The sequence below is a fragment of the Boleophthalmus pectinirostris genome, unplaced genomic scaffold, assembly GCF_026225935.1.
Source record: "Boleophthalmus pectinirostris isolate CB_2022bp ecotype Guang Dong unplaced genomic scaffold, ASM2622593v1 HiC_scaffold_13, whole genome shotgun sequence".
NCBI lineage: Eukaryota > Metazoa > Chordata > Actinopteri > Gobiiformes > Gobiidae > Boleophthalmus > Boleophthalmus pectinirostris.
Genome location: NW_026571036.1, coordinates 32848588 through 32872041, shown reverse-complemented (window position 1 = coordinate 32872041; position 23454 = coordinate 32848588). Strand labels below are relative to the sequence as shown.

Sequence of the window (23454 nt, the reverse complement as noted above, 5' to 3'; positions counted from 1 at the left end):
ATAATAAAGGATTACTCAAACGTGAATGAATGAAACAAAGTACGACTCCAGGTATGTTTCTAACTAAGAACAGAAGTGGGACCAAGTTGTTGTTTTGCAAGTATCAAATAAGTGTCAAGTCTTGACATAAAGTCCGAGTCAAGTCCCAAGTCAAATACAGGCAAGTCCAAGTCACATCTCGAGTCACTGGCTCATAAGTCCAAGTCAAGTCCAAGTCATCTGCTTTGAGCTTCAAGTCATTTTAAGGCTTTAAACCAAAGTACTGTACGTAGCTCAGCTTTTTGCAACTTATATGCATTTTAAAATAAATTGTACTTAAAAAGTCAAGGTATAGGCCTCAAGTCCGAGTCCAGTCCGAAGTCTTAGTCAGTTTTATCAAGTCAAATCTCAAGTCCTAAAAATAGTGACTCAAGTCTGACTTGAGTCCAAGTCACGACTTGCAAGTCCCCACCTCTGCTAAGTAACATTATAACACATTTTAAAACTCACAATTGTCAGTTGTGTAGGACTTTAAATAGGACAAACATGCAAACTTTTGGACAAATTTGAATATCATTCCCAGTATTTAAATCCAGACCTGTTATTTTAGCTAACATCAGTTTGCTGCTAGAAAAGTACTCTGAAAAGTACAATGTCTTTAAAAAGTTACTCAAGTAAAGGCAACTGAGTACTACCCACCTCTGGTATTGTGTATCTGTGGGTATAGGTCATGTCTCTAGTTAATCTGCAGATGTTGTGCTGTGTCAGATGCCCTCCCATCCGTTTGTATCCCTTTAGTGTCAGACTAAGATGGAGGAAGGCCAAATGTCTCTAGTTAATATGCAGATGTTGTGGTGTGGTTGGATAAGTACAGCGGAAGAATGGATCTTGTAATTAAAAGAAAAGATCACGGAAAACATTTGTGGATTGAGCGCTACATTTCTCGTCTGTTACCAGCAGAGAGCGCCATTCCTCCGTTTGTTTCCCGAAACTCTCAACAGAATTTCTTACCCAATCGCCGAGCTGCTTGTATCTGTTACGCCAATCCCTCGGTCCAGCGGTCCAACCCCGTCTGCAGATCCCGGGGACAAGCCGAGGAGAGGGAGCAAAGACACAGAGGGAGAAGGACCAAAGAACCGTGCGTAAAACTGCATGGAAATATGACGTCTTCGGGCTAATTCAGACCTGGTTTAGTCCGGGAATAGTCTTACTTTTAGACCCTGTTTGGACTTAAAGATGGAAAACTTGGAAATATGAATTGGGCACGAACGAAGCACAGCAAAGCAATGGAAGTTCCGTATAGATAACTGGACAATAGATCTCTCCAAGAAGACAAAGAGAAGGGGAGGTTTGGGAGCGCGCTTTGGATGTGAACTTTTTACGCACGGAACAACGGGAGAAGTGACGCCAGCGGAAACATGAACCGGCAGCAGCAGCAGCAGACCCAGGGAGTGGTTTTAACGGGTTACCATAGCAACGCAGAGCTCCTGCCCAAAAGCGAGGCCCCCGGTGCGCACAGGTGGGAAGCACGAGCGGCTATTCAATGAACTTCCGTGCATGTACTGTCGTGGTTTAGTCCTCTTTCAGTCCTGTTTTAGTCCTGGTCTAGTCCTGATCTAGTCCTGGTTCTGTCTTGGTTTGATCCTAACTTGGTCCTGTTTAAGTCCTGGTTTAGTAGTCTAGTCCTGGTTTAGAAATTTTGGTTCAGCCTAGTCCTGGTCTAGTCCTGGTCCTTGTTCTGTCCTTGTTTGATCCTCATTTAGTCCTGGTTTAGTAGTCTTGCTTGAGCCTTCATTCAGCCAATCCTAATTATGTCCAGTTTTAGTCCTGAGTTAGTCTTATTTCAGTCTGTCCTGGGTTGGCCACCGTCTAGTCCCAGTTTAGTCCTCGTGTAGTCCAGGTTTAGTAGTCTTTGTCCAGTCCTGATCCAGCTCCAAATGTGTCCTGTTATAATGTTACTAATGCAATGATTGGAGTCCCAGTCTAGACCTAATTTAGTCCAGGATAAGTCATAGAATAGTCTGGGATCACCACAGTCTTTCCTCATGAAGCCAATTTCTTGTGGTTCAGTCCTTCCTTAGTCCTGATTTGGAAACAATACAGTTCTTATTTTATCCTGGTTTAGTCCTGGTTTTAAGGAAATTGTGTGTGTAATTGTGTAAGTACTGGTGTTGTTTCTTTGTTTATCTTTTAGATTGTGGTCTAGACCTGCTTATGTCCTAATATTTACACCTTGCTTTGTGTTTTAATAATCCTGTTGTAATTCTGGTTTAGTCTTGGAGGAGTCCTAGTTTTGGACATGTCCAGGTTAAGTCCTGCTTTAGTCCTGCTTTATAATAATGTAAATAGTAGCTTATATAACATTGTTTACAAGCACTGGAGACCTGGTTTTGTCCTGGCTTAGTCCTGATTTTCAAGATAAGTTTTGAGATAAGGCTATATGGCACAGTCCTAGAATCAGAATTATTATTACCTGTTCTAGTGCCTACACCAGGATTAAACTAGCACAAAATTTTAGTTCTGTTGTAGTCCTGGTTTAGTTCTAGTTTAGTCCTGGTTTACACTCTGTGCATTCAGTCCAATAGTCTATAACTATAATTACGGTGATGTTTACGAGCGCCACAAACAAGGGGTCAAAGCTCAGTGTGATAGTAACATTTCCTATTTCAGACAAGAAGACCTGATTTGGACCTGGTTTAGTCCTGTATTTATCTTTTAGTCCAGTTTTGGTCTTATTTTGATCCTGGTTTAGTCCTGGTTTAGTTTTTAGCAGAATTTTGTCATGGGTTGAGTTATTCAGTCCTTTATCCCTGGTTAAGTCCGGATTTGGTCCACTTTCAGTCCTGTTTCAGACCCTTTTTAGTCTTGGTTTAAGTGCTAATTTAGTCCTATTTTGATCCCGGTTTAGTTCTATTTCATTCTTGGTTTATTTTCCTTGTTTACGCCTTATTTCGCCTTGGTTTAGTCCTGGTTAAATCCTTTTTAATCCTTGTTTAGTGCTGTTTCATTCCTGGTTTAGTCAAGGTGTTTAGTACTGTTTTAGTCCTTGTTTAGTTTTGGTTTAGTCCTTGTTTAGTCCTGATTTAGTCCTTGTTTAGTCCTGGTTTAGTCCTTGTTTAGTCCTGGTTTAGTCCTTGTTTAGTCCTTGTTTAGTCCTGGTTTAGTCCTTGTTTAGTCCTGTCTCAATCCTGTCTCAGTCCTAGTTTAGTCCTTGTATGTAACCACTACAGTCCCTCCCTGTATTATTGACATTAGCTTACTGCTGTACATACATATGCACGCACACACACACACACACACACAAGCACATGCACACACACACACACACACACACACACACACTCACACACACGCTAGGCCTGTCACGATAAATGACTTCATCCACTTATTGTGTAGAAAATTACATCATTTTTGGGGTCATTATTTATTGTGGGTACTCTGCACCTGCAAGATTCATCACAATTGAATTGAAATTGATGCAGTAACCAAATATCCTGTCTTATTCTGCACAAAAGCTGCTAACCCTGTAATTTAACCTGTTCTTTGTTTCACTGACACATGTCTGAATAATCCTGCGTTATTAGTCTGTCTGCATCTCCAAAGCTCAAAATGCTCTGCTCCACCTTGTGATGTCATGAAGCAGTAGTTTTTTCAAAGTTAACAGCTACTTTTAACCTTTTGTTTAGTAGAGATTGGAATTTTCAGAGCTGAAATTATTCAGATGATTCTAGTGAAGGTGTATGGAGTTTTAGCACAACATGGAGCACTTCTCATAACACCACATGACATCACAAGGTGGAGCAGATTGTGTTCTGTTTGAGAGAAGAACTCCTAAATATGCAGGATTCGTGTGTCAAACATGAATGAATGAAACAAAACACAACTCCAGGCATATTCCTGAAAACAACATTAGTATTATACAGGGCCTTTAAAACATAAATCACAAATGTAATCACAAACAGATTTTTTTTTTTTTTTTATTGTTCAGCTCTAACAAATGGATAACTTGTAACTTCTATGACTTAAATTCCTTAGAATATAATATTTGTGAACAGGTTTGACCTCTGGCTGGTCTTTACCTCTCACACACTTCTTACTTCCTTTTATCAGCAGATTAGAGACTTCACCTTGACATTTGGCTGGATTCACTTTGATTCTCCGCACTGTTAACACGATAAGAAAGTAGCCATTTCACACTTACAAATGCTGATATGTGATTGGGCAGTGCTCTGTGTGAGTAACAGGAGGATTTCAAGGTCCTATATTACGCAAAATAGACTCTTGTGAGCTTTAAGCCATGTTAGAATGCTGTAACCTCCTTAAAAACAAACTTGGAGTTGCATTATGTTTCGTTCACATGTTTGACTAATCCTTTATTATTAGTCTGTCTGCATCGTCAGAGCTCAAAATGCCCCTTGTGATGTCATGAACATGTAAAAATACTTGCAACGTACTAGTTACCAGGTACTTTTAGATTTTAGATTAGTTTGTAATCCAATACCTGTTTAAAGATAGAGTATTTCAATTCTATGTGTCTAACATATTTAGATCATGTTACCCATTCTGTTGCTCTTCTTTCTAAGTCACTTCCCCTTCAGAGCAATATCATAACACAATCAGCACGATAATGAAACCACTGCACATCACATTAGGGTTGTCAAGTTGCTGTGTTCAGTTTTGTGTCATGTTTTTGTATATTTATGGAAAATTGTCATGCTGGAGGATAGATGATGTAGGCTTGTGGGATGAAGAGGGTTTAAATAGAGCCTGGGAGAGATCGATAGATTACTCAAACATGTATGGATGACATCTAAAACCTAGTAGATTTTTGCAGAATACCCTGTCTTTAATTAAACTGTACGCTAAACGGTAAAGAAATGAGCAGATGGTGCAGTGAGACTGACTGTATTCACTGTAAAAGCTAAATAAAATTTCTTCTGCTGGACCTGACTTGACTCTGGTCTCCTGCTGTAACTTTAATCCTGGAGGTCGGATGTCTCACGTCTGTGTGTCTGTGTCATTTCCTCCAAAAACCACACCGGCTCATGCACTCTCTTCTCATGCACGCTCTTCTCATGCACGCTCGTCTCATGCACGCTCATCTCATGCACGCTCGTCTCGTGCACGCTCAGAGCGCACATAAAGGCGCTGCTGTAACATGACGCTGTTGTTTGGTCCTGGACGAACCATCTGCAACACGCCACACATCCTGTCTCCTCTCTCCTCTATCCTCTTTCGCCTTTCTGTCCTTTTCTCCCCTAACCTCTCTCTAGTCTAAAGTTTCTCACCGGATTCTGAACTAAGAGAATCTGTTGGGAAAAGTCATGGCGAGTATTTGAATTTGATTGGTCAAAGTGGAATAAGCCGAGAAATCAAACTTTAGTAAAACCAGTTGAGAAAAAACACATCTTTCTCTGTCCACAAATGCTCCACCTGGCTCATGACGACAGATTGGCATGTGTGTCACTCTGCACTGAGTTCTACACATTATCAATCTGAGATGGCTCTCCCTGAAAGCGTCATGATAACTATGTGAATCTGATTCTGAAGGGCCACAACAGCAGAACAAGTCAAAAAATCAAAACTTTTGTCACATCCAGTTTAAGCACAGATATCTCCCCTGTCCACAAATCCAAAAAGCAATTACCTTCTGGACCTTTTTCTCAAACAAAATAGTATGCAGTGACACTAAAACAGGCTGAAGTACATCTGTCAGTGCTGCCAAACCTCAGTGCTGCTCTGTGATTGATCGCCAACCACCTGTCAGGCCCTATTGCACCAACAGGCACGTGCCAAGATGGTTTCTCGCGAGATACTGTGAAAATTCATCTATTCTTCTTTCCCATCTCAGTTAAACATTATAAGCTGTAAAAAGTAGATGAGGTTTGAATCTTCTCTGTTTGACATTGCACTTGGTCTGTGTTAGGAGTGTAATAAATCCTAATGTAAATGTTGGTATTGTCACTTGAGACGCTGCCATGTCACACAAACAGACAGTGAATGGGTGTATGTAAACTGTACACATGAGGCAGGTGAGACGGCGGCAGTTTCCATCATTAGCTCCTTGACAAAGACAGGAGCCAGAGGATTAAACAGGAGAGGCTCAGGTGAGAAGGGGCAGGTTAAACTACAGCTCATGTGTTTTTGTACATCTTATGGAGCTCAAAAGTGACACCCCACCCCTGGTTCTGGAAGTAAATTTTTCATTCATTTTTCTCTTTACCCAAAAAATGTATATTAAAGGTTGGAAAAGCTCACAGTTAATCAGCTCTGCAGTAACTAATGACCAAAAGAAGACCTATAATTTAATTTCAAATCTGTTTCTGAAACTTGATTAAAATGTTTTTGCAGCATTTTGCAGAATCTTTTGTTTTAAATGTGCTTTTTGAACTTAAAACAACCATGTTATTGATATTAGTTAGTACGTAACTCCTTAACTCGAACTCTTAATATTTGAATTTTTGTAAAAGTTTATTGGAAAAACAAATGGAAAATTGATTTTCCAAAGTTGGAGTGCACAGTCACTGTTGGGCTCCATTGTTCCTGTTGGCTACTTTGTCCTCTGACCAGCCACTTCCTTCTACTTTGTGTTTGAATCCAGAAGATACTGGAACCGGACAATAGAGCGTGAAAATCCTTTGTCCAAACTTTAGACAGTCCAAAGCTGTTAATTTGTATTTCGTGGATACAGTATCTCCTTTCCAAAATTCTCCTTTCAAAATAAATTCAGAACAAAATATAGCTTCTTTTAAGTAATAGTTTGGTGCTTTGCAAATTCCACACAGTTTCTCAGTTCTTTAAGTAGATTTTTTCACTTTTTTATGTGTAATCAATCAGTTTGTTTGTCACCCGGACCATGCGTCTTTCTGATTGGTTAATCCGCCTGTCAATCACACCCTCTGAAATCCAGTAGACAGGATACAGCTCGTCTTTGTAAAGTTTGTTTCAAAATGATTGGGAAAGGCTTAGTCAGGACTACTGCACCTTAGCTGGAGATTTGACCTATTGTGCATGTTTTGATTTACTGCTCTGTGAGTCTCAGCTCATGTTTTGGAGCCAGTGAATGGACCAGTTAGAATGTTCAATTGCAGTTCTTATTATTAATAGTTACAATTAATCGCCTCATATCCCAAAGGACAAACATTTCATTTACCCCTCCTCTCTGTGCCCTCTGTTGATGGGACAGAGAAGTGTCTAAACTGGGTCAGACTCAGAGGAGCAGAGGAACAGTGGAGCCCTGTATGGAGGCTGCACCTGCTCTGCTCTCTGGGAACTCATACTTTAACTAACTGAAGGCTCTGCGGTGTCTGAAGCTCTATCACTTGAGTTCGACTTTAATAGGAGCTTTATTTTAACACAATGTGACCATAAAGTACTGACTTAGTTGGAGCTACAGCTGGTGAAATGATTTGTACATTGGTTAACAAAAGGATTCTGTCAAATTTCCATTTTAAACGTGTCCAGAAGAATTGACAAAAAGACTGAAATGTGACAAACTAATACAAGAATCACATTTTAGATTTCATATTTGTACAGATCTAAACTACAGAGTTATGCAGAATAAGACAGGAGATTTTGAGGACAGGACACTCTGGAGGGACTATGTCTTTCGGCTGGCCTGGGAACGTCTCGAGATCCCCCTGGAAGAACTGGAGGAAGTGTGTGTGGATAGGAAAGTCTGGAAGTCCCTGCTTAGACTACTGCCCCCGCGACCCAGCCTCGGATAAAGAAAATGGATGAATGGATTTTTTTCGCATGTGGAGGAAGTTATGGTGCTTCAAAAACTGCAGCCTTTGCGATTTGCTAATTGCATCCATTTAAATGGCAGTTTGGATCCGATAATGATTCATCTTGCTGCCCTCAAGCATGTGCTCAAGTGGGAATCAGACCAGCAACCCTCCAGTTCATAGATAAATGTTTAACCAACTACACCACAGATGTAACTCCTGCATTTGTATAAGTAAATGCAGTAGCACCTCCCTCAAACATAAATCTAAGAACAGTTTAGTTTAGACCATCTGTCTGTCTCACATCTAAACACTGGTCTGAACAGGGCCATGACAAAAATACAAGTGACAAAGTACACTAAACGGTAATGGAGGGAATACTTTGAAAATGTATTTAGTTACAGAACACTGAATACTCGTAGTAAAGGTGCATTGTGTAACTTTTCTGGTGGAGGGTCCATCAAATGCTTTTCTTTATGGAGGTGTTATCGCTTTGTCTGGAATGTTTCATAGTATGGCATTAAACCTTTCTGTTTTCATGGAGACCAAACCCGGAGAGGGAACCTCACTCACAGTCAGAAGGCCTGGTTTTCAAGGTCTTTTTGAGCTATAAAACCACCAGTAATGTAATAAATGTATGATAGAGCTGTTTAATGTCATACTATGGAGCATTTTAGGCTGAGAAATGATATATCCACAGCAACAAGCAGGTCCCTCCTTCAGAAAAGTTATGCAATGCACCTTTGAAAGTATTTTGTAACATATTTTGTTATATGGGCCATTTAATTTTTATTTACACACCAAGTATTATAGCTTTGTTTTTGTTGTTTTGGATTAATTTATGTTTAATTAGAGACAAAAAAACCACACATGCACATGTTACCAAAGCTGTTTTCTTTATTTCTCACAAATCCCACGGAGTTAAAACCTAAATTACATGATGAAGTACCACCAAGTATCCCTTTGATTTTAACTCCACCAAATGAGAAATAACTGTTATAATACAGTTAATCAAAATCACTATTCAGAATATTTTGGTACATGTATTCAATTACTTCCCAGCACTGACACTAAAGTCTGTTTCAGTTCTCACAAATGTCTTTACATATTGTATTGTTTTGTATTGTTTTGTACTGTTCATCAAAACAAATCTCATAAGATTTTCACCATGTGCGCACAATCTTGAGAACATTTTTGACTTAGACAAACTTTATCGCTTCACAAGGGAAATTATTTGGACACAGTAGTTCAAACATTACATTATAACACAGAGTAGAAAATAATAAGTAATAAAAGTAATAAGTAGCAATAAAAATAGCTAAAGACTAGTGACAAATAAGGCATAATTATATAGATGTATGTAGGGTTGGGCGATATGGATCAAAAAATATATCTTGATATATTTTTGCTATATCTCGATATACGATATATATCTCGATATATGTTCAAGAAAAAATAACCCCCTAAAACTGAAAACTGCAAAAACAAATCTGCCAATTTCACAAGGTCTTTTTTTTATTTTTATTGAAGTGTAAGAGGTCGACAGTTCATATAGGAACATTTAAGATTACAAAAAACCCTAATTACATAAATAATAATTTAACTGTAATGTAATGTTAATAAAAGAAATAAAACATATTTCCTTCTTTTCATTCATAAATAAAACAACTCAACACAAGTTCATCTTTGCATTAACTCTGTTATCCAAACCAGAACCAGAACCATGAGCTCATTTAGCAGAAGAAGCTCAGGATGTTCCTTATTTTAATAGATCCATGTTATTATCCAGCAGTGAGGAGCTCTGAGGTTTAATCCCACAATCCACTGCAGATCAAACCCAACGTTTAAAACACTATTGTACAAGTGACACTGCAGCAGATTATTCATTAAAATCTTCGGCATAAATAAACTTTACATTGCTAAACTTTACAATATACAAAGCATAACGACTCTAGAGCCACATCAGCCCGTTTGAGATAATAATGTGTTTAATGCAGTTTTGCGCACGTGTGTTTACATTTTACAGAAACGAAACTTAAGCTCATGGCTCATTTGCATAAACAGCACTTCTCCTGCAGCTCAGCTGGTTTAGCTTCTTTCGGGCTAAAGGACGCGACTCGGTGGAATATGAGGATGTGCTGCTGATGGTTTTGTTTGTAAATGGTGGAAAAGGTTCGTGGTGCTTGAAGTTTTTCACTGGCACCAACTTTCGGCGTTCACGGTGATAGTGACGAGTGAAGGAGACACGAGCGAACAAACTCAAGGAGGCGGGAGCGATGAGAGAGAAGATAAACAAGCGAAGCGGCGAAATCAGAATTGAATATAAGCATTATATCGATATATACGATATGTCAGAATTCATATCGAGTTTAAAAACGATATATTTAAAATATCGATATATCGCCCACCCCTAGATGTATGTATGAAAGTATAAATTAGAAAATAACTAATAAAAATAACTATATACAAGAGGTCGTAAGGAAAAATAGTGCAAAGATGATATAATTGACAGAACATAGGGTTGTCTGTTACATAAGGGTGAGTTGTGGTACAGGTGTAGGGAGTATTATCTGTTACATAAGGGTGAGTAGTTGTACAGTTGTAGGGAGTATTATCTGTTACATAAGGGTGAGTTGCTGTACAGTTGTAGGGAGTATTATCTGTTACATAAGGGTGAGTAGTTGTACAGTTGTAGGGAGTATTATCTGTTACATAAGGGTGAGTAGTTGAACAGTTGTAGGGAGTATTATCTGTTACATAAGGGTGAGTTGTTGTACAATTAGAGTATGATATGAATGTAGTCCTGTATCTATAGGAGCCTGTTGGAGAATGAGCTCCTCTGTCCCTCTATACGCTCGTCTGTTTTCATCTCATGAGCTCTTGCCCCAGCACCATTATCCCCTATATCCATTATTCACAATCAAGAATCCATGTAGTCAGGCTCCAGTCTCTTCTTCACTCTATTTTAGTGCAATCCCAGTTAGGCTTGTCTCAATAATTACAATATCATATTATCTTCCACATAAGAAAGCTCGAGCAATATTTTGTCACTCAGTATTTATCGTGTATACAATTTATTTTCAATAGTGGGGAGATTTTAGCCATTCTTCTGCAATGTCATAAGGTTGGAGCTGTAGACGGTAGAATAAATGAATATATAAAATGACAGTATTTTCAAAATACCACAGAATTTCTGATTGCTAATATATCAAGCTTCAAATTTTTTTTGTAACAGGCCTAGTCCTCATCTATTTTGTCTTTAAACATTGTGAGTATTTGAACTCTGACTCACTTCCTTCTTTGTGAAGCTGCTGACCGAGAATTTTTTTACTTTTCCCCATTGAAATCTACTGGTGTTATATTAATTAACATTAAAAAGGGAATATTATGCAAAATGTACGTTTATTTTTCTGCCGTGTTATCATGTTGTTCCCTCATCAGAAACATGCCTGTATAGGTGTTAGATGTCATCCATGCATGTTTGAGTAATATAGTGATCTCTTCTGGCCTCTATTCAAACCCTCCTAAATATAAAAAAAAATATACAAAAAACATGATAGAAAAAACAATACACAATACACTACAACTTGACAATGCTGATGCAATGTGCAGTAGTTGCATTAGATACATGGGATGCACGCTGACTGTGTTGTAATAGTGCTCTGAAGAGGGAGTGACTCAGTGCGGAGAGCAAAGGGAGGAGAGATTCAAAGCTCTGAGCATCAAAAATGAAACTGAAACTACTTACACATTTTAATACATTGTTTTCGTCAAATCTAGCATTTTCAAAACAATAAAAGATAACCTGGTGATCGAAATATGTTATGTGTTAGCAGTTAATACCCTATAGAAGTGGAATACCGTCTCTTTAACCATCTGAACTGTGTTAGTCTGAGGCGCCCAGTCCACATTAACTTTAACAGGCTGCCCCCCTCCTCTCCGTCAGCACCTCAGGCTGATAACAGTTTTGCTGATAAAAGAACAAAGAGGGAACAGCTTTAGCGCAATAACACAGCTGTGGACGTGTGCTGCTCTCAAAAGGACGTCAACTTAGATAACTTCACATTAGAGTTGATTTCAGTTGTTTAAAAAAAAAAAAAATTCACTTAAAATTAAAATTTGAATTTGAATTTATTTGTTTGGAGGATAAGCCCCTTGAGATGTGTCACCATCTCGTTTTCAAGGGGGTCCTCATAAATAAATACAACAACAAAAGACAGATACAGTAGGACAGACAGTAGGAGACATAAATCAAATAAGCATCAAAACAACAAAATCAACACAACCACAAACACACACACACACACACACACACAGTCACACTCACTGACACTTGACTGTTTCACACATAATAAAACTAATTTGAAAGAAAAAAATAAAAATAAAATAATAATAATAATAATAATAATAATAATAATAATAATAGACAGAGTTCAAAGATTATCACAGGATACAACAAGATAAACAACAAAATTCAGCAAAATAATCAAAAACAATGACATGGGTTATGTAAATGTTGAACCAGAGCATTTTTAAATAAAGGGACAGAAGTTAAAGCACGAATCGATGAGGGAAGATTGTTCCAATCAGAAGGAGCTTTATATTTAAATTAGTATTTTCCTATTTGTTTTTTGACTCTTGGGACGACAAAAAATATCTGATCTGCATGACGTAAACTATAAGAGGATCTGAATGGAATTAAATACTGTTTAAGATATACCTATATCACGCTATTTTCTGATCTATGTTATAATGTTTTCTCATCACAAACAGACCTGGAGTTGTATTTTGTTTCATTCACACATGTTTAACACTTCAACCCTGCACTTAGTCTGATTTCTTCTCTCAAAGAGAAAACACTCTACTGCACCTTCTGATGTCATGTGGTAATGCACTAGAATTACTTGGATAATTTCAGCCCTGGAATTGCATATCTCTGCTGAATAACAGGTAAAAGGAGCTGTTAACTTGAAAACTACTGCTTAGTGACATCACAAGGTGGAACAGAGCATTTTGAGCTTTGGAGATGTGGACAGATTAATACTAAACAAACATGTGTGGATGAAACAAAACACAACTCCAGGTCTGTTTTTTGATGAAGAAACAACATTATAACATGGCTTAAAGCTCACAAGAGTCAGTTTGAATTGATTTGAATAAACTTTTTGTTTATTATCCCTTTTTGTACTAAAATTATAAACTTCATTTTGATACTAAGGAATAAACACTGTACTCAATACGTATTCCAATACCACTGTGATAATAGGCACATTATTTCTTTAGACAATAGGATGTCATTTCCAACATTAAATCATACTTTCTTTTACCATTTGGCCTTGTATCTGTGTAATCCCTGAATCGGCCAGGTACGTTCCATAGTGGTCCATGGGTGTCTTATGTGTCTTATACTTGCTCTGATACAGCTCAAGATCTTTCTAAAGCTATTCAATAAAGGTTCATTTCTGTCCTGTGAAGTGAGTTAGATTTGTTCTTGTTTTGTGCTCTTCAGCAGCCCTGTCTCCTCTGCATTAGGCTGGAGTTGAACCCACAGCTCTGAGTCAGTCTTGTGGTCACATGATCAGTGTACTCAGCAGGAGGCAGAGACACCACATGTTTTTAGCTCCTTAACTTTAACACAGAGTTTTGCTGACTGGTTTAAACACTCACAATCTGTTAAACGCATTGTGTTAATCTTTACCTCATTAATACACACTTCACAGAAAAGCACAGACTATGGCCTTCAGTAAAGATAGTATAACAATTACATGATTTTAAAAGTGAAACTAAATTATTATGGGCTATAATTAAGTGTAAAACTTGACTAAAGCAGTACTAAAGCAAGACTAGAGAACCAAGACTAAAACAGGTCTAAACCAGGACTAAACCAGGGCTAAACCAGTTCTACACCAGTTCCAAACCAGGACTAAACCAGGACTAAAGCAGGACTAAACCAGGACTAAACCAGGACTAAACTAGGGCTGAAGCAGGACTAAGCACACTTTACCCACCCATCTTGCCTTTTCTGCAGTGTGTGATTGATGGTTAGAGGACGTCATAGATTATAAGTATAAAGCAGACAAGCACAATAGGTGTTCTTTTAGGTACTACAAAAGCAATATATAAAACTACTATTATTTTTTCACTGAAACTCTGTTGGACACATGTCTAAGAGCAGCTTTGTTTCCTTAGGACAATATTAAACTGGAGAATTATTAACCTGCAGCCTGCTGTGGACCTTTGATTCTGTCTTTGTACCATTCTTATCATTCCTCTCATAGCCTCGTATTATGGGCTTTTTTAAGAGGCCATAATGTGCTTGTATCTGCTATATAGTTATAATCTATGACGTTGTTAGAATTTGAATATGTTAAATCACAATATTCATCTAAAAGGTCCGCTGACTTCTCCATTAGAAAACTGTGGTGCTCAGTGGGAGCTGATTGAGTAAACATTGAAACAAAATCAAATCTCTGTTTTAAACTCATCGCAAAGGCTGCAGTAATTTAGGTAATAAAATATCATCTTTGAAAGCTAACTGTCCCTGTGTCACCATGGGATCTTATTTTGTGTAAACGCTTTCAGCCCTGTAGTTTACACATTTACAAACATGTTCTGAAATGTCCCTGTGAGCCAGATGTCCTTCCTGTGTGTCAGATGCCCTCCCTGCATCTCCATGGGGTCTTACTCTGTGTAAAAGCTGTTAACTCTGTGGTTTAGAACTCTACAAACATGTTCTGAAATACATGGGATTCTTGGATTAGTTTAAAGTTCAGATTTCAGTCTCTCAAATGTTAATGCTTCTGGAATGGGTTTAAAATAAATGTGGATTAACATATTCTCAGTTGCAATTACTGGGTTTCACATGACATCATAGCATTCTACAAGTCATTAATGTTTAATACAGATGAGGGGCAAGCAACATTAATGTTGGTTAAATGCTCATTTTGGTCGTAATACAGTTAGTTATTGAGTTTAGTCATTAATAGAAATGCTCAGGTTCAACATTTGTGAATTTTACTTTGTCTTATAAAATGTATATTGTTTAGCTTTGTGGACAGTCAGAGCAGATGTGGAAAGAGAAGAAATAGAGAAAGGGATAGAGGGACAGAGATGGAGAGAGAATGGAGAAAGAGAGAGATGAGAGAGATGTTGAGAGACGGCGGGAAGAAAGAGGGAGCGATAATAGACCAGTGTGATAATAGAACAAAGTCCATGTCCATTTGGTTTTGGTGCTATTTTTACCTCCACAGATGTAGCGTTTGTATATTTACACATTTGGCAGGAAGTCCGTTCTGCTTTTTTATATTCACCAGCTTCCCTTTTTGTCACGTTTAAGCCGGATGCCCTTCCTCCTATAAACCCCCTCATCCTGTGGCACAGCGGCGGTCTAATCCAAACTGTAAAAATCTCACCCAGTAAATAACCAGTACTAAACCAGAACTAACCCAGGACTAAGCCAGGACTGAACCAGGACCAAATCATGACTAAACCAAAACTAAACCAGGACTAAACTGTGACTGTCATGATTTATGGTCCACATCTGGGCTTTACGGGGGTCATTAGAGTAGCAGCTGCCAAACACATGACACACAGAGAAAGAATGTGCATTAGAAGAGTGCGTTTAGTGCGAAAGTCATCTCAATCTAAAATCATTCAATGGTTCTTTTTTTTTTTCATATTTCATATTTTTAGCTGAGCTGTCTCTAGTTAATCTGCAGATGTTGTGGTTGGATAAATAAAGTGGGAGAATGGACTTTCCTTGTCATTAATACAGTAGAAATAATCTTGGGAAACATTTGTGGATCCAAACAGAAAGGCCAAGGCAGCCTGTCACAATAATTACTGTATTGACTATCTGACTAATATAAACTGGAACAGGATATTTTGGGGTCAGTATTTATTGTGCATACATTTTCTTAGCAAAAGTAGGGAGATTTTTGTCATTTTTTTGCGCTATGATGAGATTTAAGCAGTAGAGAGTAAAATAAATAACTTCTTTGGCTAATTATTAATTCACTCTGCTATTTATTAGTCGCAGCTCAAAACTTTTAATGTTACAGTTTATTTAAACATCAATCTACTGGGATTATTCTGCTTTGTGTTAGTGGCATAAAGTAGTAACAATCAATATTGTCAGTTTTTGTCTATTTTCTTGCTTCAAAATGTATTATCATGACAGGTCTACCCAGGAGTTGAACCTGAAATCTTCTCATGTGTGGCATAAATGCTAGCCACTCTGCCACCGTGCAGTCTAGTTACTGTATTGTTTTCTCTGTGCTGCTGTTCTAAGCTGGTTCTGGTTTTTAATTAGAGAACACTAAAGGAATTCAACAAGTCCCTTTACAATGGCCTCACTGACTGACCTACTTAAGTTATTAGGACACACTCTATCTCTGATTTATGGGCTAGATCATACTCTATACTATCAGTGCACAGAGATGCTGAGTTCATGGTTGATTTTCCGTTGTATTCACTGCAGTTTATTTTCATGGGTCTGGACTTCAGGGTTAATGTGTTACATTTCTACACAGTGTCTGTAAATGAGACAAAGTCCGAAAGTACTGTTTCTTTTACTGGGTGATCTGAACTGAATGTGTCTCTATAGTCCTCTACACTTGTGGAATACATGATTTTTGTGTTTTTATCCCTATATATTGTAAAAGCAGCTCTTCTCGCTCATAAACATTTCCAGAGGAGCGTAATATGAAGTGATGCTAACAGAAAACTACTCTGCAAAGGATATGCTGTCCTAGCCTGATTCATCAGCCGGTTTCACTTCGTAGAAACTGTATGACCTCGCAGTGTTAGAATTCGTTTACTTGATGGTAGGCGGGTACTTTTTATCATTTAACCAATCGCTGCTATTTGGTAGTCACGTATGTAATGTGCCACTAACTGGTATATTGAGCTTTTCCCAAATCCCGTAGGAAGAAGGGCAATAACATCTTTCCCCTTGATGAAATTCACCAAACATTTTCTTTATTCCGGCTTTGAATCCTCAGTCTCGGAATCGTTGACAACACTGAATATATGGCTCTTCGCTGATTGGCTGTTGCCCGAACTTGCACTTCTGGGGTTTTTGTGAGCTGCCTAGTGTATTTTGATTCCTGACCTAGTTGCTGGAGAGAAATGAAATTGATTGGATGCACTAGGTGGTGCCAGCCTGGCTCTATGCTGTCCCACCTGCCAGTCCCTAATCCCATAGGAAAACAATGGACAAATAAAACCAATTCACAATATACAGAGAAAAACTAGTCTATTAGCCTCCAACTAAGTCAGCTCTTTCTCATCAGATTGTGTTAACAAAGCTCAGATTAAAGTCTAACTTGAGTAACAGATCTTGAGACAGAGCAGAGCCTACAGTTATCATTACATCCCCAGGGAACGTTGATGACCTCAGCTGCAAAGTATCATTTGCAATACTCAACAGAAAAACTGCAATTTAATATTTTTACAAAGTAATGCAGTCCTAGCGTACATATCACTTCCTTTTGTGGTTTTCTTCCGGGTTTGCCACTGATAACATGTCAAAAAGTGCCCCTTTTAAAATAACCTCTTATCAGATTTAAAAGAAAACATTTTAGTCAATACAAATATTCAAATCTATCATAAAGGTTTATTGTGATAATTGTTGTTTTCTTTCTTCCAGCCGCAAAACGGGTCACTACATAGTCCAGCAGAACCAAAGCAACAGATATGGGCAGAATATCCCTGTCGCCAGCCCAAAACTACATGAGCCACAATGCACTGAAGCAGAGCTCTCTTCCCGCTCCACTAGTCCCAAACCGGAGCAGTCTGCACTACATTACCCACGATCCTCCAGCCCCAGACCACAACAAACACAACCCGCCATCTCCAAACCTGAGCCGAGTGGACTACATCACCCGCAATCCTCTGGGGCTCCTCTGTCCTCCAGTCCCAAACCAGGGTCTAGTCCAAACACTAGACTCAGACCACGGCCGGCCTGTCTGCGATCCACCTCACAGGTAAAACCACATGTGAACGCTGTGTTTAAAGGTGTAATGTGCAACTTTTTTGGTGGTGTAAGGGGTAAAAGTCTTCATAAAGGAGTTTCAATGCATGTTAATACAAAACTCATTTGCATTGCTGAATATCATATTTTTTTGTGAATCAACAATGGGTGCTACTATTAACCGGCTGATGAGGTCACAAATTCACAGTCCACTGGCTTCACTGATGTAATGGTGCCTAGGCCAAGAATATCAGACCAATCATAGAGCAACATTGTATTTTGGGTGGAGCCAAAGTTTGTAGTAAAACAAGGTCGGGGGTGAGTGGGTACTAAATTCAAAAATCACATCAACTATGAAAAAACCCATATTGGTCCGTCTCTACTATTGAACCTACTTAGATGACTGAGAGATTACCATAAACTGTATCTTTAAATGAACATAGCTAGCTGCCATGTTCCGAATAGGAAGTGAGCATGGGGGCGCTTCTGGCTCCAACTGACTTGACTACATTGAAAGTTGTTGCACCTCTCTCTGTAACTGCTGATGTCAGGCTCCTCATTTTGTTCATATTACCTGTTCTACATGATCTTGGTGTTTTTATTTCTCTTTTTTGTCTATAAATACATTTCTATTCCAGGGTTGTAATAATAACTGAAATATCATGATATCGTATCGTCAAAGTTCTCACAGTAATATCGTGGACCATCAGAATATATTGAATTACAAGTCTGTTTGCTTAAATTAAGAGTTATGGTGCAGCAATAGCTAAAAAAAAGACAGAGGGAACTACATAGACCATGATCCTTTGCTCCATTTCACCGTAGACTACAAGAAGAAATAACAGGTATAAGCACTTTTAAATCATAGTTCTATGGATTAAGCCTTGTCAAGGCATTTTAAGAGGAAAAAGTAACATATTAATAGTTTTCTTAGCCTCTAAAAAATATCACAATAAATATCATACCGTGAGGTTCATACCGTGACAATCTCGTATCGTGAGACATGGATATCGGTCTATTCTTTTGTATCGAAAGTAGTATTTTGACAACACTATTCCAGACTGATTAATATGTACAGTAGAACTCAACTCATTATTTGAGGAATGTCACCACTATTTGCCTTTAACTGTATTCTGTAGCTCCAGTTGACCTTAGGAACAAGCTAAGACATGCACGAGTATGTAGTGACGCTGGTGCAGATTTCACCTTGATAAATAAGCCCACAGTGTTTTTGAAATGGTCTCCAGTCTGTAGCTCCTTTCTGATCTTAGTTTTATTGTGTGTTTTGAACGTCAGGACTCTCTGGACGAGCTGGAGATGGACGATTACTGGAAAGAAGTGGAGAACATCACCAGCTCGACCGATGGAGAGAGGAGGGGAGAGGGAGAGTCACAGGAGGAGGAGCCGAGCAAGACTCCAGAGGGTACGAACTTCACACGGTGTTTCGGGGGGCTGTTTAGGATTTACCATAGACTGTATTTATAAATGGACATAGTTAACTTTCTAGGCCGCACGTTCCAAATAAGAAGTGAGCATGGGTGAGAAGTGGTTCCTTTGAGGTCTGGTTACGGTTCACTTTCTATTGAAAAACCATTGCCCCTCTCTCTACAGCTGTTGCTGTGAGCACTGTCATTTTGCTCTTAAAATGTCTGTATTAAGACACTCTATACTGTGTTTTTATTTTGGTTTTTTGTTCCTAAATCAAGATATGAGCATTAATAATAGGTTGCCCTGCTAGCATTAGCATTAGCAACAGGATGGTTGACAGCCACATTGCCGGCATCGGTGGTTAGGGCAGACTTGGGAACTATACACTTCCCGGGCCCCATACGACCCTTTGGCTGACTCTGACTGGCCCCTTTAATCTAATTTGGAATTACAAGATAAACATATTTTATCATTTTACCTCATGCATGGACTAAAGCTGCATTGCTTTTATTTTTTTTTAATTACATTTTTTGTAAGGCAACTGCACTTTTTCATTGCTTAGTCATAACATAAACTCTTACCAGTCTGACCAGCTTGTCAAAACAATGCTATTTACTGCTTTTCATAAAGAAACACACATAATATTATGCAGATAATTGCTCTTCCCTAGGTTAGAGGAACCAACCCCCGGTTTGGGGTGGTTGGTAATAATAAAACTGTGAAATGAGTGTGAAAATTGTTCCACATGGCCTATTCATGACTAACATGTGAGCTAGTATAGTCACATTTTCTTTGAGTTTGGTCATTGTTTTTCTGTATTTTACTGAAGCTAATGACAGTTTATGCCTCTGTTTACTGTTGGCAGGGGTCAAATTGGTCAACAATAGGGACATATGGGATCATCGTATAAAACTGGGCCTAATCAGTGGTTTTGGACGAATATGATGGGACAGGGGACACTGCTCAAAACTGGGACTGTCCCGGGTAAATAGGGACATCTGGTCACCCTAGTCAATCTGTCCTTAGGCAATACACTTCACCCACATTTCCTAGTATGGTAGTGGTGTGTGAGTGTTGGTGGTGGTCAGTGGGGACTATATTTTAACCCAAACCATACACAATTAAACCAAATATAAATAAAATGTAACAAAAGTTTCCTTAAATATAAAAATAAATTATCTTGAGTTAAAGGTTGTTGTCTCCATGAAGATGTCATTGCATTATCTGGAATGTTCAGCATTATGGCATTCAACTTATCTAGCTTTCATTTATTTAATTACCAATATATTTACTGCTAAGAAATACATCACAAAAGCATGCATGCACACTGTAAGAAAACTCCCCTCACCATGGAGATGAATAGGTTTAATGCCATATTGTGAAACATCTCCATGTAGACAAGCAGGTGGTGGACCCTCCAATAGAAATGTTACATTGCCTATCTTTAATAATGACAGTTTTTTAATGATTGCTCCGGGTCACTACTGAAAAAACAAATTAACTAAATAATTCTAATTGTCAAATATACACACAGAACTTTTACGTACAATAATGTGTTACTGTAAAATGTAAGGGGCGCTGCAGAGAGAAAAATGAGACAAAACCTGTGACCTTACAAGACTTCAGCTTTTTAACTTGCATGATAACTTCACATCTGTCAAATCTCCACAAAAAACACACGCTGTTATCGTCTCACTATATCAAGCTGGGGGTGTACTACATGCATCTCTATAGAGGATCAACAGATACCATGGTGACACAGTGCACACCAAAAAGTTTTTTGTCTGAAAACTCAAGAAGAAGTACTAAATTTACTTAAACAACAACATTTCCAGAAGCCTGTGATCAATATGAGCTTTAATGCCAGCTAGCTTGTGACTGTAATTGTGTGAGACTTGTTTAACAGCACAAGTCAGCTCAACTGTCGTAGTTCCAGTAAGTCTGTTCTTTCAGACTGTGTTAAAATGAAGCTCAGATAGCCTCAGGGAGATTAGTGCTTGCAGTTAGCATCACACACCCATGGAATATTAATGACATCAAGTATCAAATATGGATCTAGAAATAGTGACAGAAAACAAATGGTCTGAGTGCAGGGACAGGTTTAGACTAGTTCTGCCAATGGAGGAGCAGGAGTCTGTTTATGAACACTATTGTTTCAGTTAAACATCCACTTCCTGCTCAGATTCCTCAGAAGTGTTTGTCCTGGTTTATCATTCATAATAAATATGACGTCAACTGTTCAAATATTTATGTTATATGAACATACATTTTAAAGGTGCACTATGTAACTATTTTGGTAGGATTACATCACTTTCTTGTCTTCATGGAGATCATTTTGCCTTGCCTGGTATGTTAGACAGTTTGACATTAAACCATTAACTATCTTTTTTATTCATTACACCTGTTTTAATGCTCAAAAATACATTGAACTGGTGATGTCACCAGCTTATCTCTACGGAGACAGATAAGTTTAATGGCACACTTGAACATTCCAGACAGCACAATTTCTTCATCATGGAGAACACTATTCACCAGGAAAGTTACATAGGTCTATGTAGGTCATCCTAAAATCTATTATCTGCAGTATTATTTCCATAGTATTAAAGGGTACATATGACACTATTTTCTGATCTATGCTGTAATGCTGTTTCCCCATCAAAAACATACACAGAGTTGTGTTTTGCTTAATTCACACATTTAACACTCAAATCTTGCATTCTTAGGACTTCTTCTCTCGAACAGAAAACTTTCTGTTCCCCCTTGTGATGTCATGTGGTAATATGGGAAGTGCTCCACTGTGTTTTTAAACTCCATACAGCTTCATTAGAATCATTTAGATGATTGGATGATTTCAGAATCAGGCCTGGAAGTGCCAATCTCACTGCCAACATCATAAGGCGATGAAGATGTAGACCCATAATAAAGGATTACTCAAACATGTGTGAATGAAACAAAGCACAATTCTAATGTATGTTTTTGAGGATATAACAACACTATAACATGGCTAAAATGTCACAAGAATCAATTTAGTTGAATAGGCCTGTAGGACCTTTGAAAGGCAAAATGTGACATAATATATATTTTTATTGACTTTGTATTGCAGTAGTGATGGACACACAGCTTTTATTTCAACATATTATTTTTGTGTGCATTTCAGAGGGGGAGCAGGAAGAGGCGTGGCTCGTGGAGGCGGGACTTGCTCGACTGTTTGATGACTCCGCCCCCCACGATCAAGAGCAGGTGCCAATCAAACCACGTTTTAATCAGAGCTGATAGATTTCTGTGTGTGTGCGCTACGCTGTGTGAATGAATTTTACTGTTCAATATTTGGTCTTGTTGACATAGTCACTGTATTTATTAATGATTTTAACATTTACTAGTGGAACCTTGATCTGTTTAAATCCCTCCTTCAGACTGGTGTTGGAAATTAGTCTATGCTATAAACACTGTGATGGTCGTATTAGATTACTTCATGTTAATCTATGTTTGTTGGAGCTGTCCCTATTCAAATAAACAATACATAATTAAATATCTCCATTATGTTCATAATAGCCTAACCCTGATTCCCCAGCAGTGTGTGAGAAGGGAAAGAGTCACCCTGCGTTCGATTATTTTCCGACTCCCACTTGGACCTTGGATTTGACATCACATCTGAACTTGAAGCGTATTATTATGTTTCGTGTGTCAGACTATGTGGATTATGATTATGACTATTCCCTCATTTTATGAAAACGCTGCCACTTTAATTAATTTACTTTTTGAAATTTGCTCTTCATTTTATGTTATGACTTCTCTTCCATTGCAACCTTAGGGACGTTAACGCCCATTAAATGAAGTATTTGGTCAATATTGGCCACACCACAACACCAACTACCAAACCCACAGGCAGCGATACGGAAGCGGTAAGGTATTGCGACTATATATATATGTATATGTATATGCATATATGTATATATATGACTGACTGAATCTGTAATTTAAACCACCAAAGTGTCCAAACACAATGAAAACAGTTCATATTTACATATCACAGTGGGAAGGGCCGTCTTGGTTTCTGACTTGGAATCCTTGCTCGGCCTATTTTTTCCGCCACTGAGGTTGGAGTCGCACCATCCCAGGAAAAGGGGTGTTTGCATGTCGCTAGGCAACTTCCTCAGAAAATCGATTCAGAAGGATAATCGAACGCAGGGTATGTGCCATAGACTGTGTGTGGGCTGTAAGTGAACTGTGATGTCACTCCGGGCGTTCTGCTCCAGCCAAATGAAGCTCCTTGAGGTTAGCAGTTATGGGGCAAATTTGTAGATGAGTTCCACTGTTTAAGCAGGGAGCAGACACTTAGCAACACTG

At 38.4% G+C, this 23454-nt stretch overlaps 1 protein-coding gene across 1 annotated transcript in view; it reads left to right on the top strand.

Annotated features, from left to right (window-relative positions):
- Nucleotides 1–1042: 1042 nt before the first annotated feature.
- The window catches only part of LOC110155067 (rho GTPase-activating protein 18), a 35765-nt gene continuing 13353 nt past the window's right edge, over nucleotides 1043–23454 (top strand). Inside the window, exons 1-4 of the mRNA XM_055149642.1 lie at nucleotides 1043–1498; nucleotides 17356–17692; nucleotides 18976–19102; nucleotides 22265–22347. Of these exons, the coding sequence (XP_055005617.1) occupies nucleotides 1398–1498; nucleotides 17356–17692; nucleotides 18976–19102; nucleotides 22265–22347 (648 nt within the window). The 5' untranslated portion in view covers nucleotides 1043–1397. The remainder of the gene's footprint in view (nucleotides 1499–17355; nucleotides 17693–18975; nucleotides 19103–22264; nucleotides 22348–23454) is intronic.